This window comes from Tenebrio molitor, chromosome 3 (assembly GCF_963966145.1).
Source record: "Tenebrio molitor chromosome 3, icTenMoli1.1, whole genome shotgun sequence".
In the NCBI taxonomy this organism is placed as follows: domain Eukaryota; kingdom Metazoa; phylum Arthropoda; class Insecta; order Coleoptera; family Tenebrionidae; genus Tenebrio; species Tenebrio molitor.
The window spans coordinates 4,327,605-4,348,330 of NC_091048.1; the positions used below are offsets into that span (position 1 = coordinate 4,327,605).

At 37.0% G+C, this 20,726-nt stretch overlaps 3 protein-coding genes across 6 annotated transcripts in view; 1 reads left to right on the forward strand and 2 right to left on the reverse strand.

The window, feature by feature from the left end:
• The first annotated feature begins 626 nt into the window (after positions 1-626).
• Marf (Mitochondrial assembly regulatory factor) lies at positions 627-12,163 on the forward strand. Of its 3 annotated transcripts, none has more exons than XM_069043404.1 (8): positions 627-784; positions 1,280-1,546; positions 1,601-1,821; positions 1,875-2,174; positions 2,235-2,342; positions 9,957-10,243; positions 10,296-10,820; positions 10,905-12,163. In XM_069043404.1, the coding sequence occupies exons 2-8, from the start codon at positions 1,336-1,338 to the stop codon at positions 11,548-11,550; spliced, it is 2,298 nt and encodes a 765-aa protein (XP_068899505.1). In that variant the 5' UTR covers positions 627-784; positions 1,280-1,335; the 3' UTR covers positions 11,551-12,163. The 3 variants fall into 3 exon arrangements, with proteins under 3 accessions (XP_068899505.1, XP_068899506.1, XP_068899507.1); XM_069043405.1 differs by having other exon boundaries at positions 663-819; XM_069043406.1 differs by lacking the exon at positions 627-784 and adding an exon at positions 842-976.
• Positions 12,164-13,757: 1,594 nt separating this feature from the next.
• On the reverse strand, positions 13,758-15,468 carry LOC138127361 (BRISC and BRCA1-A complex member 2-like). 2 transcript variants are annotated; one of them, XM_069043408.1, is made up of 5 exons: positions 15,383-15,468; positions 15,090-15,282; positions 14,551-15,034; positions 14,114-14,502; positions 13,758-14,062 (listed from the first exon to the last, which is right to left on the reverse strand). In XM_069043408.1, the coding sequence occupies exons 2-5, from the start codon at positions 15,190-15,192 to the stop codon at positions 13,872-13,874; spliced, it is 1,167 nt and encodes a 388-aa protein (XP_068899509.1). In that variant the 5' UTR covers positions 15,193-15,282; positions 15,383-15,468; the 3' UTR covers positions 13,758-13,871. The 2 variants fall into 2 exon arrangements, with proteins under 2 accessions (XP_068899509.1, XP_068899510.1); XM_069043409.1 differs by having other exon boundaries at positions 15,365-15,453.
• A 129-nt stretch (positions 15,469-15,597) lies between these two features.
• The window catches only part of LOC138127358 (guanylate cyclase 32E), a 74,115-nt gene continuing 68,986 nt past the window's right edge, over positions 15,598-20,726 (reverse strand). The window contains exons 18-22 of the mRNA XM_069043402.1: positions 20,522-20,673; positions 17,648-17,746; positions 17,287-17,431; positions 16,848-16,946; positions 15,598-16,789 (exon numbers count right to left, since the gene is read on the reverse strand). Coding sequence (XP_068899503.1) covers positions 15,999-16,789; positions 16,848-16,946; positions 17,287-17,431; positions 17,648-17,746; positions 20,522-20,673 — 1,286 coding nt within the window. The 3' untranslated portion in view covers positions 15,598-15,998. The remainder of the gene's footprint in view (positions 16,790-16,847; positions 16,947-17,286; positions 17,432-17,647; positions 17,747-20,521; positions 20,674-20,726) is intronic.

Here is a 20,726-nt window from a genome sequence, read left to right on the forward strand (position 1 = left end):
TGATCTTCAAAATAGGGATTTTCTATGATTTCTAAAAATACAAAATCGTCAGAGATATTTACTTTCGCCGTTCCGCTACACCACCCCGACAGCCCATTGGTTTTGAGCACCGCCGTCTTGATGAGTGACATATTTTACAAAACTTGAAAACTTATTAACCAATCTACATATTTTACTATAGATCTGCCTGGGCAAAGCTTTAGTGCTTTAGTGCGTCTGATCTCCACGGCGCCACTTCTGGGGGGAATGTCACTACACCTGTCAACGCCTGTGTGATTTTTAATGTCATTGAAAATACGCAAACTCGCATTTAACATTTGAACATGTTATTAAAAATGCCTCACAAAGTGAGACTTTATTAAACTCTCAAATTAGTTGTTATTAACTTTATTAACATGCTGCGCTAATAATAATATCTCTACATAACCTCACTTTTTATATTATGACACTTTTCACCCTAGGGACAATGTTGTCAGCTCTATATTGGGTATAAATTGCGGTGTTGGTGGTTCTTTGATAAAAAAACATTATAACTAATTTCAACACTTTCAACACCGTTTAGAGGTGATCTAGGCATATCTAGGGATTTTTGCGATAAAATCAAATCTAGGGATCACGCTAGGGATCTTATTAAATTTCATCTGGCAACGCTGAACGGCTGAACCAATCACACAGACCAATCAACTCAACCAATCACCGTCAAATGTCATTCGTGGAAAAGGAAAACTCGTGCTTCAAAAGAAGTTCTCACAAAAATAATCATTACGTAATCAATAATAAAAATGTAAGTTGTAACAAGCCGAAGAAACACGTTAATTGGTATGAAAATTATAAATATGTTCTTTAGATACCAAACAATTGAATAATTTGACAGTATTTACGTACAGAACAGAAAAGTCATCTATTAGTATATTTTTACCGATTTATTTATTTTTGGACATAAATACAGCCTTTGTATATATTTAATGCGACGTAGGTACGTATTTTGGGTGGATTGTTTAAGAGGTCCGTCTCGATTCACGAATTTTTTGAAATTTTTGGGTCAGGCTTTGAGGTTATAACACCCACGTCTCGAGGATGCCCAAAAATGAGCAGGTTTTCACAATTTTTTGTGTTCACGTGTTGAAATTCAAACACTCTTGTCGCATGTTGCTTCTTCATAGGACGAATAGATTGTGTGACACTGTAATTAGGCACAAATCAAAGTTACAATTTTTCCACGTTTTGAAGATTTTGTGGCTTAAATCAATGTTTATGTTTTTTTTTACTTTTGTTTCAGTTGCTGCTAGACGCATGGTAGATGTAAACTGATTGGCACCCTTAGCATCCTGTTTAATGGCTGCTTATATAAACCGCACAATTTCCTTGATGTCAGGGGATGGCCCCCACAACAAGTCCATCCCCTCTAGCATGGTTGACGCAAGGACAACTAGACAAACGTCTGATAACTCTCCGTTACAGATTTTTGTCAAAGCAAAAAAGAAGATCAACGACATATTTGTGGAAATCGAAGATTATGTGAAAGATGCGGTCGAGTACATGCATGGTAGGTATCAATCTAATTTACATTTTGACGTATTTATATTGAATTGACGTGTAGAGGTTGAAAAACTCCCGGAGATTGTTAATAAAGAGAAAGTTAAAAAAACTGAAGAGTTTGTCAGCAAGGTCCATGGGATTCGCGATGTACTGAGTAGAGACCACATGAAAGTGGCGTTTTTTGGGAGGACGTCCAATGGGAAGAGTTCAGTCATCAATGCTATGCTCCGGGATAAAATTCTTCCTAGTGGTATAGGGCACACAACCAATTGCTTCCTGCAAGTAAGTACAGTTGAGTCATCGCCGATTTAAATCTAACGTAATCGGTAAATCAGGTGGAGGGATCACCGTCCGATGAACCGTACTTGGTTCTGGAAGGTGCAACCGAACATTGTCCTGTTGAGTCAGTCGGTCAATTAGCGCACGCCTTGTGCAAAGAAAAACTAAGCGAGTCTCAAATGGTGCGGGTGTACTGGCCCCGCAATCGGTGTCTTCTGTTACGCGACGATGTCGTTTTCGTGGATTCACCTGGAGTGGATGTCACCCCCAATCTAGACGAATGGATAGATAAACATTGTTTAGATGCCGATGTTTTCGTTCTAGTTGCAAATGCAGAATCTACGCTTATGGTTACGGTAATTATGAAGTTTGCTGATTGATTTTTCGGCGATTATCTGTCTGTTGAAATTGTTTAGGAGAAGAATTTTTTCCACAAAGTTTCGACACGACTTTCAAAGCCAAACATTTTCATTTTGAACAACCGATGGGACGCTTCTGCAACCGAACCCGAATTCTTGGACCAGGTGAGTACTTATTTTGACTTGTCCGATTGTGTTCAAGTGGATCACCTCCGTTTTTGTTTGCATTGCATCGCTTAGTATTAGAAACTTTCCCATTTCTTTCAAGACAGAAAACAAATTTCGCGGCAGTAAAAATAAGTAAACCAAAAGTCGCCAATCGTAAGATCAATATTGAGTAACGGAGTCATAGCGGGGCGCAGCACCATGTTGTTGACATTTTTAGTGACGTTTTAATTTTGGTAGTGTATTTTTTGTAACTATATTTATTGTTTTGGTAAATACTTCAGAGCGCAGTAAAACATGATGCCATAATTTTTTGGTAATATAAATGTATTGTACCCCATCATCCCATCAAGATAAATATTTGCATAGCAATAAAACATTATATTATCTTTCGTGCAATTTCATGTTGTTGTGCGATGCAATTTATTTTTATCTAGGTGCAGTGAAAAAATATTTTTTCGGTAGCGGATTAATCCAAGGAAAATAATTTTGGAATGTAATTAAAATGATGTTATTCGCGTTCATTGTTAGAAATGTTATCACTTTATCAGTGAGGAAATAAAGAATCTATTTTAAGGATTCAGTTATTTACTGCAGTATTGATCGTCGGCAGTAGAGCTTTTCTTTACGGTTGATGGAAAAACGGAGTTTTTATATTGGCAGTTTACCATCTAAATTTAATTTTTTTTTACTAATCCCAACAAGGTCTGTTGTAATATTTTTTTTGGTATATTTTTAATCCAAAACATGTTGCGTCAAAGGCCGTGGTCACATCCATGTACAGTAAAATCACTAGATATCTAGTGACTTTAATGTACGGGTGATCTCAGCGACCCCTACAGCGTCAACGGCTTAATGATGAACTTGTCGAATTGAGAAGCCTTTCTTTAATGTTTTATTAATTGTAATCGGCTAAATTTGGAACAATTAGGGCCAGTTTACAGAAGCGAAATTAAGTAAATCGTAATCAAATGCGAGATTAACTGAACACGTGACGAGATTGAACCAATCGAGGTTTCGGACATTAAAATTTAATTCGAATTGAATGTTTCATTCTTTTTCTATAAACTGGGCCTAAATGAAATAAAAAAAAGAGTGTGCTTAAGATCGCACGACAGAAGTAAAAACTTCTATGCTGCTCGTTACTGATTTTAAGTAATATTGGGTACATATTCTATAAAAAATATATCATTATGGATGGCTTGGAGCAATAAGGAGCAAGGCATAAATAATTAATATTATTTAAATCCAATGCTGTTTTTAAATAACATCAAAAATCTGTATTTTTCAATAGAAACTGCAAATACGTCCGCTTTTAGAGGTACACTCTGGCAAAATTTGTGAGGTTAGGTTTGGATGTTTAAGTTTTATTTTCTTGACGATGATATTGAACACAACACAAGTTTTCATAGCAATACCAATACCCTGTATCGTAGCCAACGTTAAATGAACTAGCCGTGCTCAAGTAAATTTGGCAACAATGCCCGCAGACCTAGGACCGAGTCAGTTTGTGCAGATTTGCATGTGTGTGTACACACTTAACGTTTTAACTTCAGAAAACTGTGTTTATTTCCAAAATTTTAAGCTACCAAGGGCCGGTTTCACCAACGTGAGTTAAATTTAACTATAGATTAAAATATACGAAAACATTGTTATAACAATAGGTAACTAAAGTAACGAAGCATTTTAACCTACAGTTAACTTTAACTGGCGTTGGTGAAACCGGCCCCAAGTTGTTTAAAAGTTGAAGAGAATTTAGTATAGAGTTTGTGAAATAAATTGTGGCATTTTCTTCTGAAATTAAAGCCGTCAACTTGGTGGAAGTTAAACCGAGACAAACCTAACCTAACTTTTGTGTGTTAAACGAAATATCGTTGGTTCTAACTTGTAACAGGTAGGTATTTAAAATTTATATATTATTCAAACATGCCTAGTAGGTGTTGTGTAACAGGCTGTAAAAGTAATTACGACTCGTCTTTAAGAAATGCACAAAACAATCGCGGTGGAAGTGTTTTCCCAAAAATGTAGAGCGCAAACAAGCATGGTTAAAAACAATCCCCTGAAAAAACTTCAGCTTCAAGTGTGGTCTGTCAATTACATTTTAGTTCTGATGATATGATTTTATATGATAAACATTTGCAACCTGATGGAAACTGTAAACAATTGCTTTTAAAAAGCCCCAGACTAAAAGATGCGGCTGTTCCTAGCGTCTTATCTATCAAAGCCAGCAATTAAAGAGAGAACTGATCCAGAGTTTAGGCGTGAAACAATTTCTAAAAGGCAAAACGATGAAGTAGAGAATTTTATGAAAGCAGATAAAATACAATAAACAATTTTAATGATTTAATAACAACATTTTCAATCGAACTTAATTTGAATGGCTGGAAACATAAAATTGTTGAATTTGGTAAGTATATATTTTTTTACATTGAATTTTAATAATTCTTTAAATATTGAGACAAAAATTTATATTAATGAATGTCTTCAAGTAAAAGTTTTTATAAAAGGAGAAGAATTAACTCCACAAGTTATTTAGTTATTTGTTACGAAGAATTTTTCTTATTGGATTAGGCCTATTGGGGAAACCACAGTAAAAAAACGCATCTTGCACTCTACCTCTACGGTGATGAGGAAAAGCATGTAGCACAGCACCTTTGTTATAAATATCTATTCTGTCTGTAAAAAAAAGTTTGCCCCCCCTTCTGATTTTGTTACGAGCCGCTACTGCTGGACAGTGTAAAATTAGATATCATCAATTCTTCACTCCATGGGGGTAAGATGGGAATTATTGTAATACTAATAATCATCTAATAAACAATGTCAATTTATTGAGAACGTGTAAAAACGCGCCTTTTTGTTTGTTAGGCGTTCGATGTTCGCGATTCACCCGGCACAGTCACCCGGTCCGCCAGTCTGAACGATTGCGACGTTGCCTTTTTCTCAGCACGGCTAGTTATTTAACGTTGGCTACGCCTGTATTATGATAGTTTGTCCATTTTCCTCTTCACATTTTGCTACACAAATTTTTCCAATAGATGAATTGTTGAAGCCATATAACTAATTGAGAATTACGTATTAAATCCTACATTCATCTGTAAACTTACAATATTTGTCGTGTCTTTATCGTTTATATTATATAAAACTATACAGGGTATTTCACGAGTGATAATGAGCCTGACGGAATAATAAATTCAACCCACAATACATTTTCAAAAAAAGCCGGACATTTTAATGACAGTAGCCAGCTTTTTTCGGAAATGTAATGTGGGTTGCATTTTAAATTACGTCAGGCTCATTATCACTGGTGAAATATCCTGTAGATATATACAGTTACTCCTGCAGCTCTGCACTGAGGTCAGTCAGGTCACAACACAACGTACAATGAAAATTTAAAATTGACAAGTGACGCACAGTTGATTATTTTTCGCTCGCTCCACTAAAAACTCGACTCCCTTGATTTTAGCTTGCCGTGTAGTGCTGCGAACGATTTTACCGTGTCGCATGAAACTAATTCACTGCCCAGAAATAAAATGTATGTGGCGCGCCTAAAGAAGTTTTCACTTCAATAAAAACTGCGTAATTTATCGATTGAAAAAATGTATCTGTTGTTTACTGGTACTATTACGATCATAAAATTTTGGACATCAAACTTCTGTCACATTAAACAAATTACTCTAAATCATGCTTTATGGAAACTGTCACATGAAAGATGAAACTGTTGTCAATTTGACACCGGTTTAAAATATATTTTTTTTTAATATGCGAGTACATTTGGGTATTTAAAGAAGAGCTTATATTAATAACATAATTACATAATAGCTATTTATGTAACCAGTTAGGAAATGCGTTATTTTGTGTAACGAGTGGAATATTTGCGGGACGAGCGCAGCGAGATCCCGCAAAATCACACGAGTTACACAAAATTGCATTTCCAAACGTGTTACATACAAGATTTTTTCTAATTTTGACAAAAAAAAAGTTTCTTCAAACGTTAAACGAAGTAATGAATTTCATTAATAATACATTATTATTGTGTTAAAATATCAAGTTGGTAAGTAGGCACGGTTATTTTGCTTAAAAACAAAAAATATGACAGTGTCAACTGGTGATACAATAAATTTTTCCTAACCAGTTAGGAAAGATTTTACTTTTCGTAACCAGTTACGAAAAGTGTGACGTTTCCAAACGTCGATTAATTTTGAAAAGTGTCACTTTATATGTCAAAATTAGAAAAACATTTTTGTTTTATAATACAAAAATTTCCGATAATATTGCGGAATCTGGAAAAGTGCCCCGAATGCTTGCAGCGTTTCCACGTTGAATGGCAAGGGAAATCCTCTCGAAAAGGAATTTCTTTGATTTTGAATCGCCTGATTCCGCGATAAGTCGGTTTCCGATGACATTAATAAAATCGATGGCTTCTTTGCACCAAGGACCTAAGGTCTCAAATGCTAAACCTTTAAACACGTAGTTTGACGAAATGATTGAACTATATTTGCTATGTTTGCGTTTGCAAGCCATTTCAGCGGCAGAACCTGAGACTTCAGATGATTTCAATACGTAACTGTCTGCAAGTGTATCTACAACAGTGACGTCCCAAACCAAAGGTTGACCTTTAATCCACGGTACTAAAGTCATCCCATCTGGGCGTTTTCCGTCATCCCGAGACAGTCCGTTTGGTTCTAAAGTTGAATTCACATGAATAGAAGTTAAAGACCGGTTGATAATGGAATTAATTTCAGTGTGTCTTGAAAATCTACCACTGCTTTTGAAACAGCTTAGACCGTGGGTGCCAATTTCGTCAACTTTCCCATTGCATTTGCAAATATGAGGTGTACAAAGATTACAACCCAATCTTAAACCAATACAAACTTGGAAGGAAGTGTTATCTAAAAGAGTACTAATATTAGGAGAAGGTATTGCATGTAACCAAGATCCTGATTCTATGCATTGCAAAGCTTTAAAACGAGCCAAGTCTCTAGGTGAATTAAAGATTAAGTCATTGGCAATTATTCCTTTGAATAGGCAGAATATAGCCTAAGGGAGTCCGTTTCGGCTCAGGGACGCGAGGGTCGCGGGTTCTATTCCGACCCAGGGCGAAATTTAAAATAATTAAAAAAAAAAAAGGCTATATTCTGTCTCGTGATTCGGAAGTCACGTTAAGCCATTGGTCCCGGTCTATTGAGTTGGTCACCATGCCCCTCATAGATTTGTAAACCAGTCCTAGACTGTGTAACAAATTTTTTTTTATTATCCCAATTCTTCTGAAATTGTGGAATTGTTGGTATTTCGTTCTCATTTGCTACACCTCAGACTGCTAAAGCTTCATCATAATGGTGAATATTAAGCTCATTATCCTTTGAGTTTAGTAATAAAGAAACAAGCTTTTTAACCCCATTAATTGAAGATAGGAAAGCAGGGAGGCAAATATCGGAAATGCGACGAATTCCCAGACCACCAAATCTAATCGGTAAAGTGGACTGACGCCATTGTAAATCAGTTAAACGTAAATTAAGTATTCTCTCTAAACAAGACTTTAAAGAAGAATCAATTGAATTAACATAATTAGAAAATTTCCAAAATGGAGTTGTTCTTAATAAATAATTAAATTTTGGTATGAAAAGACAGTTTTTGATTAAAGTATAAGCCACGTGTCTGTTAAGGAGTTCAGCTTTGTTTAAAAGATTTTCAACTGTAATTATAGTTTTTTCGACGGTGTTTTTGAAACCTTGGTCAAAGATTGGAGAGCCTAAAAGAGATAAACTTTCTCGGTCACAGATTTTAATGCCTGGTGCTAAATTTTGAAATTCCTTTATGACTTTTAAATCTGTGTCTCCAGAACAGCAAAAGATCTCGCATTTGTTAAAGTTTAATTCAAGGCCAATTTCCTGAGATAAATTTATAACTTTTTTAAAGTCGGATAAAACTACTTCTGGGTAATCAGCTAAGGTTCCATCATCTAAATACCATATATTCATTTGAGAATCCAAAGATAAAATAATTGGTTGAATGGCAAGACTAAAAATCATGGGACCGCAGGGATCTCCTTGCTGGGCTCCAACAGAAGAAGAAATTAAATGATTACCGAAAAATAAAGTTGAAGGATTTCTATAGCATTGATAAAGATAAGGGTACAGAAGTGGGGTATGACATTGGACTTCTTTCAGAATACAATCCCGTTCGACTGAGTTAAAGGCATTTTTGAAATCTAATTTAAGAAGAACTTTGCCACGGTTTTGATCGTTATTAACAAAGGTTCGTGTGGTATGAATTGCTGCTTCGCATCCTAGTTTAGTTGCAACTCCAAGTTGGTGTGGAGATAAATACGAATTTACAATATCACGACTTTGAAAACAGGCTAGCTTTGAGGTCAATCTTCGCAAACAGTTTCCGATAGCGATCGGTCTAAGTCCTCCATCTTTCTTGTTAAGGGCACATAAAGACGCACCATACAATAAATGGCAGATTTCTGAAGGAAATTGCCCAGATAATAAAAAATTGCACAGTTTGGTTAAAGCTCTTAGTGCCTTCTGACCTGCTTCACCCGCTGACAAAGATATGATATCTTTCAAGTATTGTGGTCTCATGCCATCTAAACCTGGTGAAGAACCGGCAGGAAATGAATTTATAGCTTCTCGAACGTTTTGCTCATTGACTATTAAACTAATGTCTCCTGGTTTGAAAGGGTCTGGGAAAAAAAGTTCGCGAGGACAATAATTTAACAGCTCCTCTGATATCAAAATCGCCTACTTTTGCTTCAACTTTCTTAGCTAATGATAAATTTGTACGTTTCTTAGAACCAGTTCGTATTTGAGGTTCTTCAAAATTAGAAAGATTTTCTTTTATATGCTTATTCAACGACTTATCAGATTTCTCTGCTACATTGAAAGCTCTATACGAAAAAAGCAAAAGATTCTCAAAGGATGATAATGATTTGGTCGAAACACAGTTATTAATAATGGGTATTTGTTTTATATTTTTTATTAATTAAAACCTCGTTCTGTTCCATTTGTCTGATTTTTACAACTTTTTGAATATTTTCTCGCTAAATTTGACATTCACATTTTCAAAATTGACACAATCAAAATTGAGGTTATTAATACATAAGGGTCGTTTTAGAATGTATGACAGCGCGATGGCATTAGTGTCCAAAATTTTTTGATCGCAATAGTACTTCTGTTTTTATCCCCTTAATCAGTGGCGTAACTAGGACACCATTTTGTTTTATTACATCAAAGATGAAATTGTTTTATAAAGATTTTGTAGATATGGGAAAGTATAAAAAGTTGTTCACGAAAATTGATATTTCAGCTGACTGTTGAAAATCACTTGCGAAAAAAAGTCGAATCGGCACTGATCAGTGAAGCAATCAGAATTTTCGTGAACCTTATTATAAAATGTATGTTTTTCTAAATGTATCGATAATTTTGACGCTTTTTAACGATAATTTCTGTTACTTTTTCAAATATACATTAGTCTCATTTAATGTAAATCTTTTTGCACGTAAGCTTTGCAATGAACAGGAAGAGGTGAGTTAATGTTAGTTTATCAGACGTCTTCAGTGTTAAAAACATCGAAACGATCTTTGTAAGTGATTGGTTTTTTGCAATTTAGGTCAGACGCCAACACCAAGAGAGAGCCGTCGACTTCCTGGTGAAAGAATTGAAAGTCTGCACCCCGAAAGAAGCCGACGAGCGCATCTTCTTCATATCGGCGAAGGAAGTCCTCCAGGCTAGACTAGCGGAACAGGGACAGACGGCTTCGACACCGCTGACGGAGGGTTTCCAAACGAGATATTTCGAGTTTCAGGACTTTGAAAGAAAATTCGAAGAGTGCATTTCGAAATCAGCCGTCAAAACAAAATTCGATCAGCATTCGCAACGGGGAAAATACATAGCGAAGTGAGATGCGAAAAAATTGTAAAAAGCAAAAAATATTAAATTAAATTTCCAGCGAACTTCGAGAGGTCTTGGACGACATCTACAATGACGCCCAAAAAATCAAAGAAGACAAGCTGATTCGGAGGAAGGAGGTCCACGACAAGATCAACTACACGGAACAGCAATTGATTATAGTAACGCAAGAAATGAAACAGAAGATCCATCAGATGGTCGAGGACGTGGAACAACGAGTATCCAAAGCTTTGAACGAGGAGATTCGCCGGTTGAGCACCCTCGTCGACGAATTTAATCTACCTTTCCATCCAGAACCTCTGGTGTTGAACGTGTACAAGAAAGAGCTGCACTTGCACGTGGAAACCGGATTGGGGTCCAATCTGAAGGCGAGACTTTCGACCGCGCTGGCCATGAACATGGAAGCGAGCCAAAGAGAAATGACCGAGAGGATGGAGATCTTGTTACCACCGGATCACAAAGCCACTTCGAACATCATCATGCCGAGGAGGCAGCCCTTCGAGATCTTGTACAGGTTGAATTGCGACAATTTGTGTGCAGATTTCCACGAGGATCTGGAATTCAGGTAAGTCATTTAATTCATTTGCATCAAATAAATAATCAAACCTGATCGAATTGATCGAAATTGTGATTTGACAATCGTTTTCAGATTTTCCTGGGGCATCACTACGTTGATCCAAAAGTTCGCCGGCAGCGGCGCCAACCTCCTCGCCCTGAAGAACAAGCGCGAAAGTCCCCAGAACTCGGTGATTCCCTCCACCCCCACCGACCATCTGGACGGTCGGATGATGTACGCCGGCCCCAGCATCGACGACTGGTCCCTAATCTCGCGCGTGGCCATAATGGGTGCGACGTCGCAAGGCACCATGGGCTGCCTCCTGGTCGCCGGTTTCCTCTTCAAGACCGTCGGGTGGCGCATCATCGCCGTCACCGGAGCCGTCTACAGCTGTCTGTACCTGTACGAGCGCCTCACCTGGACCAACAAGGCCAAAGAGAAATCGTTCAAGAAGCAATACGTCAACCACGCCACCAGGAAACTGAAGATGATCGTGGATTTGACCTCGGCGAATTGCAGCCACCAGGTCCAGCAAGAACTGAGCGGGACGTTCGCCAGGTTGTGTCACGTGGTCGACGAGGCCACGGGCGACATGGACAAGCAGCTGAAGGAATTGGAGAGGGATGTAGCGACGTTGGAGAACGCGGCCGGAAGGGCGAAAGTGTTGAGGAACAAGGCCAACTATCTGGCCCACGAGTTGGAGCTGTTCGAGGATGCCTACCTAAAGATCCACCATTAGATTTTTCGTTTCTTACTAAATATGAGTTTGTTTGTGGTAAGTCGAAAACAGTCAGTCATTTTACTTTGAAACTCATCATTTAGTGACGTTTGATATTGTGATAGATTTATTTATAATATTGGAGCAATTTGCTTTTAATTCATTTGTAACGGTTCGTTGGTCATCGTGTTCGATTCATTCAAAAATGTGCAATTGGTGCTTTTGATTCATTGCTCCGGGATTTTTTACTATTTATTTACTTCAATCAGATTTGAGACATTAGTATGTTGGAGTGGGAGGAGTGGATGAAAAGCGCTTTGGAAAAGACACAGACCACGAACGAATTATTGTTGTTTATTTAATTTAACTTATACATATTGTAATGAAGTTTATATAAATAAATAAATGAAATTTGAAAAACTGGTCATTTTTACGATCTGAAGTCATGTTTAAAACAAGTTACATATTTGAGACGATTTTTTAAATTTTGGTTTTATTACCTATTGTGCAAAGGTCAAGTGTTACTGTAATGGATATTTGCCTTCTAAAAGATTGTAAGTCAACTAATAAATGTAGAAAAAAAATTGTTAGTGTAAATAATCTCTATTAAAACAATAAACGTTGTTGTTTTTAAGTTAGTTTTTCAATTTAATTACATTTTCGTTTAGAAATTCAGTAGAACATAAGACGAGGCATTGACAGAAAAATGAGCAATGACCACTAAATTGAGCAATGGGGCAGTAAAAAAGTAAGAGACCGTGGAGCAGCGAAAGAGATTAAAGAAGAATGCAAGAATGAAGCCCAGTAAAGGATTGAAGAAGAGCGAAGAGCTGTGGAATGAGAGAGAATGGAGGGGTTAGGGACAGTTAACTGATAAATAAGAGTGACACAAGGATGGAATCAGACACAGGAATCAGAATAGGTAAAAATGTAAAAAGAGGAAAGGGGTGGAGCAGAAAAAGAAATTAAAGGAGTGAGGTACAGGGACGGCGTTAATGAGAATGTGTTGGACACTCGACTCTTCTGAAGAAGCGGCAACACCAGAAACTCCAGTCGCTTCTCATTGGCGCAGTTTTTGTGGAGAATAGGACACCACTAACAGAACTCGAGGGGAAAACAAAACAAAGCCTTCTGTCGACACCGTCCAATTAAGACACAGTGATGAGCAATAAATATTAGTCGCTGATGGAAAGTGCTCTAGTGTTAAATCTGTAGCATATTATATCGGGTGTTCATTTATCCTCAAAATTGGCGTTAAAGAGCCGATTGTGAACGCACCACTCATTGAGTAAAAACCAATAACACTAGTCTTCTTGGTAAAAACGCAAAAAGTGGGGTTAGATTTAAACAGCTTTTCAACGCCTACTTTGGGGATAAAAGGGTAAAAAAAATGAAGAGAATTAAGGGAGCGAGAGAGGAGTTAAGTAGTGACTGAGAATAAGGGAAAAGCGAATGAGCAAATGATTAAAAGTAGAAGAGAAGAAGTAAAGGAAAAAGGAGTGAGAATGAGAAAGAGTGAAGGAGTCAGAAAGAGTAAACGTGGAAGAGAGTGAAGCAGCGATTAAAAGAAAAGGAATAATAGAAAATGGAGAAGTGAAGAAGAATGCGTGAAGATAGATTAAAGAATGTATGAAGAAGAGTGATAGGTCAATAAAGAGTGAAGGAAGAGACTGAGGGAGTTAATAACATTAACGAGGCAGGAGAATATTATAAAATTAAGCGAGTAGAGAAGTGAGGCAGAATGCACTGAGCACGACCTGCTGTATTATAAATTATAACCGGCCTGTTCATTAAATTAAAAATGCATTATGATTATGAAAATGTTTCCGAGAAAGTGCCAATTTCCACCGATGAGGCCGCCACAAAATGGGCGCTTCACGCTTAAATAATAATAATCAATAGGCCCTACGCAATATAACAAAGAACAATAACAACACTAAACACAAAAACAACGAACAATACGAATTTAATTTCAAAGCAGCAAAAAACAGGAAGTCTTTTTGACTTCATATTCAAAATGTGATTTGAACAAGAAAAATACTCGGTGACAAAAACTTAAGATAAATAATATCCCCAAAAAGCGCTCCTACACTAGCGCTCCGCGGGGATCACTCAAACTAAACTTTTGAACAGGCCCATCAGTGAGTAAAAATAGGAGAGTTAAGGAGTGAAAGTTAAGTTGGCAAACTAATTACCAACCAAGGCAACATACAGAATATATACAATAATAATGCAAAATCGCCTTTATTGTTACAGTTACAACTATAATCGTAAATAAAAAAAATGCTTTAAATTCAATAAATATCTATAAACATTAATAAACACATCCTAGCACACAAGTGTTAGTGTTTGTGCATTTTAAATTTTGGTATTATCTCAGCTAGACACGTTCTCAATTTACGTAACATCAATTCCGGCGACCATCTTGGACTATATGAATAATCGTTAATTCTTTCTGTACATATTTTCTTTGACGCTATGCAATAAAGGGACTGAAGCGTCACTATCGGTTTCTCTTCTGGGAATAACTCTCCTGCATAGAAGTTGTAAATTTTCAAATTGTCATTGATATTTTAATTCTTACCTATCTCAATGTGTACAAGGCAGTGATATCCATCAATTTCACACAGAAATTCTCCTCTGTTGAACGTTTCTGAATCAAACTCAATTAAATTTTTACTGTACATAACAGCTAAGGTCATGATGTATTCTTTTTTAAGCTTGTGGTGCTGTTCCACTCTCACAACTAGGTCTTGTAGTAATTTATTAACTAAATTCACATAATCTGCTAGTGATGTTGTTTTTGAATAACTTGGTATGTGGAGGGTTTTCATGTTGCCCAAGACTTGGTCTAGACGTGGCGACAACTGAAGAGAAGTATTAACTTTTGAACCATCCAGCTTCACATAAGACACTTTCAAAATACAAGTGTCATCACCTGGATTGAGTAAATCATCATTTTGATTGTCTTTCCTAAAAGACAGATTTTCATAAATGGTAAAAATTGTTTCATCAACTTACATTGGTTGTAAATATTCAGGCAAAGATGAAATATCTACTTTAATGTTTATCAAAAAGTGTGCAGCTCCACTTTCTAAAAATATTTCTACATCACTTGGAGATATTTGTATTGTTAAGACTTGATACTCTGAATACAGCTGTGCATAAATATTATCTTGCTGTAACTTTACTAGTTGTTGTTTCTTGAATAAACAGAGCAGTTCTTTTAAAACTGTTGTCAGTGCATTTGGATCATTCACATTCCAATTGGCCAAACTTGGCAAATTTTCACTGACCAATTCCAAATCGTTGCTCATATAAAAACTATCATCATTGAAATTGAAATCAGGGGCAAAAGTCATATCTTCTGGATCAAAAATAAGTTCCCACGAGAGGCGCTTCCCAGCATATGGAATTTTTAAAGTGTAATAGTAGCTGTATGTCGAGTCATTCTCAGTATATTGTTTCGTAGGTGATATATCATTTAATGTCAACGCTGACAATCCTATAAAATTGTTGTCCATAATAAATAATAAAGCATTGGTGGAAACCTGACTCACCAATTTTTCCACGACAAAACAGTTCACTGAAATTTTTCCGCAAGATGGGAGGAAAATTTGCAAGCAAGTTCTCATTGTTGCAGGGCACAAGCTCCATCTTCATTATCCAAAATTAGATGAATCTTTGAGTACAGACGTACTGTACAGATTTTATCTTTGGAATGGTTTGTAACGATAATGTTGAGGTTATGTTCTGCAAATTTAAAAAATTGTTTTTACGTCGGTAAAATTGTATAGAGATAAATATAAAAGAAATAAAACCAGACAGATATTACTTGCAATGCGTAAAATACCTTAAAAAAACTTTTATTTAAAAACTTCTGACAATTGCTGTCACTTTTTGCATCACTTTTCTAACCTAAGTTGTCAATTTGCTGTCAAGAAAGCTCGGATGTGGTTGGAATGTCGACTGAGGTAATTACATCACTACTTTAAAATCCCAATGGAAAATAAGTTGCCGTTTTTGCGTGCTGAACGGGAATTGGGAGATTATTTATAAATAAATGTATTTACGACAGTATGTATATTAAAACCATTTAAATACAATAAACATCAATAAATAGCAATAAAAATAATTTCAAATACACGAGCCTTATTTCAAAATACAAAATTTAAATATCACGTGGAAGCAGCAAAAGGGAGACAAATGTATATTTTTGTTCCCGTTCGGTTACATTTAAAACCTCTAAACAGTCTTAAATCTTCATCATCTCACAATATGGAAGAACCAATACTTTTTGAATCTCTTCTCACCGGACTCGTTATCAACAAAAACAGAAATATTGTCACAATATGGTCGTCAAAACTGAAAGAAAAACCATTTCCACGTGTACTTAAATTATACATAAAACATTATCCTTGACTAGACAGGTGCGTAAACGTTAACAAATAACGATCACGAAGATTACATTAAACACAAGTTTCGGAATCCTGCGGTTTCGTAATCTTGAGCAAAGGAGTCGAGTCAGCCCAAGGGATTACCTCTTCGCATTCGGGAAACTTACTCAGATCAACCATGTCCTGCTTCCTGGGACTGGTCGGCGCCGAAATCGTGTGAATAACAGGACAGTGAGGAACGGACAACTGTTGCGAACACAACATGGGGACGCTGTAACAAGTGGGTCTGGTTAGTTTCACGATCTTTTCCTCTTTGTACAGCATCGACAGCTGCGACTGTGCCAAAGTCGCCGCGGAATTGGCCAGATTTTCGATGCAAGGACACGACGTGCTCGACGTTTTCCAGGCCTCGCTGCAACAATCCAGCGAGTTGCCGATCAAGGAATTCGCAGACTTCTTGCAAGGACTGTTGTCGCTGATGACTTCGAGGAAATTCGAGTCGTTCTTCTTCTCGAGATTGTCTCCACTAGCAAAACGCAACTTCTTGGGGCTCTCGAACGAAGAACACCGCGGAATGGGACTTCTCACTATGCTGTTCTTGTTCTTCAGCGAGCTTCGAGTGATTATCAAGTGGCCGTTGCTGTCCAGTTGGCCGTTCTTGTACGGCTTGCCTTCCATTTTCAATCTGCGCTTTTCTCGTTCTTCTTTGCGGAGGGCTCGGAAGTAGGGGTCTTCTCCCAACAGCCAGTAGGTCTGCTGTTCTCCCTTTCCTTTCATCGACACTATTCCTCGCTCCATCATGTTGTAGCCGCCTAGTTTGTTCAGCAGATCCTTACATTCCCGGCTGCAGTGGATTTTTAACGCTTGAAGGATAATCAAAGAGAGGTAGAATGCAATATCGGAGGAAGGACCAAAACTTACGAGTTCCCGTGGATTCCATTCTACTTGCGGTGTTGACAGTGTCGCCGAACAAACAATATCGAGGCATTTTCAGACCCACGACTCCGGCACAGACAGGTCCTGAAAAAATATATTTCATTTTGTATTTCATGTTTCAGGATTTTACGTAAAATGAGAAACTGAGAAAGCACAAAGTGGCCGGATTAGGTTGTTTGGTGGGTTTTTCGAATATGAATATTGATTCGCTTCTGAGTGTTACCACGGTTTCCTTTGACAAAAAATATAATTGAAAAGTTCTTGTGGGAAAAGTGGGTCATTACTGGTGCTGCTACATTCAAGTCTAAAGGAAAAAAATGTAATTATGTACTGACACAATTTTTTTCGCTTGTTTCGATACTTTTTTTTTTATCATTCACCTACACATGTTGGAGCTGTTTACTTTTATTTTGTAAATATTTACCGGAGTGTATCCCAATCCTGAGCATCAGCTTCTCCTTGGGCCTATGCCTGATGGTGAACTGCTTCACCTCTGCGAGGAGATGGAGAGACATGGAGGCAATCTCAGCTGCGTGTTGATTGTCGTTGCGAATTGGAAGACCGCTGACCTGCAAAGCATGAAAACGGCACGAATTGCTGCTGCACATGGCACCCAACATAAATCAATCCACAATTTTCCCGGCAACAGCTTAATTGAAAAACTGTTCGCCGCTGTAACAAAACTATTACCACCAATCCATTTTTATAACACCAGCACCGAAGGCAATAGCGGCGCGCCGTAAAATCTGATATCAAAGAAGTTGTGGGGATCCCGGAATACTTACCACCATGTACGCGTCGCCGATTGTTTCCACTTTGTAGACGTCGTAGTGCTCGATGATGGAGTCGAAGCAGGTGTAGAGGTCGTTGAGGAAATCGACAACCTGTGTAATAAATAAATAGGAAGTTGCTTATTCATTTCTTATTTAATAATGACTTTCCAAGCTTCCCAAGAGAAATTTTTGAAGTGAAAACTTCTTTAGGCGCGCCACATACATTTTATTCCCGGGCAGTGAATTAGTTTCATGCGACACGGTAAAATCGTTCGCAGATCAGCGAAAATCGTTCGCAGCACGATACGGCATGCTAAAATCAAGGGAGTCGAGTTTTTTTTAGCGGAGCGAGCGAAAAACAATCAACTGTGCGTCACTTGTCAATTTTAAATTTTCATTGTACGTTGTGTTGTTGGACTGATCTCAGTGCAGAGCTGCAGGAGCAACTGTATATATTTACAGGATATTTCACGAGTGATAATGAGCCTGACGTAATTTAAAATGCAACCCACATTACATTTCCGAAAAAAGCTGGCTACTGGCATTAAAATGTCCGGTTTTTTTTGAAAATGTATTGTGGGTTGAATTTATTATTCCATCAGGCTCATCATCACTCGTGAAATATCCTGTATAGTTTTATATAATATAAATGATAAAGACACGACAAATATTGTAAGTTTACAGATGAATGTAGGATTGAATACGTAATTCTCAATTATATGGCTTCAACAATTCATCTATTGGAAAAATTTGTGTAGCAAAATGTGAAGAGGAAAATGGACAAACTGTCATAATGCAGGGTACTGGTATTGCTATGAAAACTTGTGTTGTGTTCAATATCATCGTCAAGAAAATAAAACTTAAACATCCAAACCTAACCTCACAAATTTTGCCAGAGTGTACCTCTAAAAGCGGACGTATTTACAGTTTCTATTGAAACATACAGATTTTTGATGTTTATTTAAAAACAGCATTGGATTTAAATAATATTAATTATTTATGCCTTGCTCCTTATTCCTCCAAGTCATTCATAATGATATAAAGTCTGTTTTTTAATCAAAGAACCACGACCTGTTGATTTAGGTTTGCAAATACATAAAATTTTACTAAATTTAGGGAATTTAATGATATCTATTGGCTATTTCTGCCAACGTCTGTCATTTTTAATGTCCTTAAAAGTACGCAAACTCGCAGCTAAAATTTGAACGTGTTATTAAAAATGTCTCGCAAAGTAAGACATTTATAAAATTCTCAAATTAGTTGTTGTTAGTTGTTATTAACTTTATTACATTGCTGCGCTACTAATATCTCTAATAACCTCAATTTTTATATGATGAGATTTTTCACCCTAGCTCAAAAGTGTTGTCAGCTCTATTTTGGGTGTAAATTGCGGTGTTGTGGTTCTTTGATTAAAAAATAGACTATACCTATTTTTATAGAATAGGTACTATCGCGGCCAAAATACTTTGGTCGTCAATGTGACATATACTCAATTTCATATAAATGTGCATCTAAGCAAGCCATGAAAATCTGATTTTCTGTTGGTATTAAAGCCAAAGCTAGTGACTTTGACTTTCAAAGTTGCTTGCCACGCGCGAACCCGATTTGACTAATTTTTCAGTTTTGTCCGTTTTAACATTGCTGATTTCAAAAGCAATGTTACGTCTTTTTACTGATTAAATTAAAGTAATTCTTATTTGTTTCTGTCTTTGTATTTTTACCAAGTAAAGATTTATTGGACATGACCTTCATAAATGTGTCTTTTTCAATGTAACTAAATTAAAGGTGCTTTTACACATGCACAGCTCACTTGATGAACATTTATATGAAATCAACTATAAATGACATTCAATTGTAAAGCAAACTTTAGGATGTTTAACCTTATTTTTTTACTACTGTCAAAATTATTTTAATCTATCAGTGTCATACGGATGGGGTAAATCCCAGCTGCGGAGGCAGGGTTCAAAAGCAAAAGATCAACGTGGTCGCCGTTTAGACAACGTTCAGAAGCAAGTAAGAGGATTCTATATTTATCAAAAACTGAAGGTGCCATATTTTTGACAAGAATAATTTGAAATTGTCATGTATATTGACATTAATACTTGATTTACATTTGAAGTGTCAAAAAGTGACGACCAAAGTATTTTGACCGCGATAGTACCTACATATTACTTAAAATCAGAAACGAGCATCATAGAAGTTTTCAATTCTGTCGTGCGGTCTTAAGCACACACTCTTTTTTATTTGTAAAAATGTTGTGTACACAGCGACAATTTTTCTCTCGGTACGTTAAAGAATGATTTCGCGGCCTTGATATACAAATAACTATGAGCAGCATTTTATTAGATTATCACAGTTTTTATCGCGTCCTGACTGGTCAACACGTTTGCTTGTTTTTGGTCTTTTAAATTTGAAAGACACATTCCGCTACACAGGGTATTTCACGTGTGATAATGAGTTCGGCGGAATTGAAAATGCAACCCACAATACATTGGAACGTAAACCTGGACAAATATTCGGCTGTTTCTCCTGATGTATTGTGGGTTGCATTTTTAATTCACCAGCCTCATTATCAGTCATGAGAGGTACCCTGTATTTATGCTACCCAATACTTTTCTTGAATCACTAGGTAGTTGAGAAAACGATTCAGGACGTTTTTATTAAATTTCGCAAACACGATTCTTTATTTGATCCGAGCCCAGCAAGACCGCTGAAATATTTTCGACGAAAATGCAATTTGCGCGTCTGAAAATCTATCCTCCTCGTATCTTTTACCGCTCGAAGTTGTTGAGCGTTTCGCTTTGACGGCGAAGGGGTGAAAAGCGAAAGTTCCGGCGTGTTATTGTTTGGAAACTGTCGTCCAATATTATTATCCCCCGCACCCACCTGTAAGGGCGTGCTCTCCGCCGACATGGACGTGAAGCCCACAATATCGCTGAAATATATGGTGACGCAATCAAAACTTTCAGCTTCAACCTTGTTTCCTCTCTTGAGTTGTTCGGCAACTGGCCTGGGCAGCATCTCGTACAGGAGCGCCTCTGAAAGTTGTCACAAAGTCGTTTTGTTGGTTATTGATTGTTGTGAGAAAACT

Coding starts and splice junctions, on each gene's coding strand:
- LOC138127361 (XM_069043408.1), bottom strand. CDS start 15,192: ATGAAGATGGAGCTTGTGCCCTGCAACAATGAGAACTTGCTTGCAAAT. Junction 15,035..15,089: donor GTTTTGTCGTGGAAAAATTG/GTGAGTCAGGTT, acceptor ACAATTTTATAG/GATTGTCAGCGTTGACATTA. Junction 14,503..14,550: donor CCTGAATATTTACAACCAAT/GTAAGTTGATGA, acceptor TCTGTCTTTTAG/GAAAGACAATCAAAATGATG.
- Marf (XM_069043404.1), top strand. CDS start 1,336: ATGGCTGCTTATATAAACCGCACAATTTCCTTGATGTCAGGGGATGGC. Junction 1,547..1,600: donor TGCGGTCGAGTACATGCATG/GTAGGTATCAAT, acceptor ATTGACGTGTAG/AGGTTGAAAAACTCCCGGAG. Junction 10,821..10,904: donor CACGAGGATCTGGAATTCAG/GTAAGTCATTTA, acceptor AATCGTTTTCAG/ATTTTCCTGGGGCATCACTA.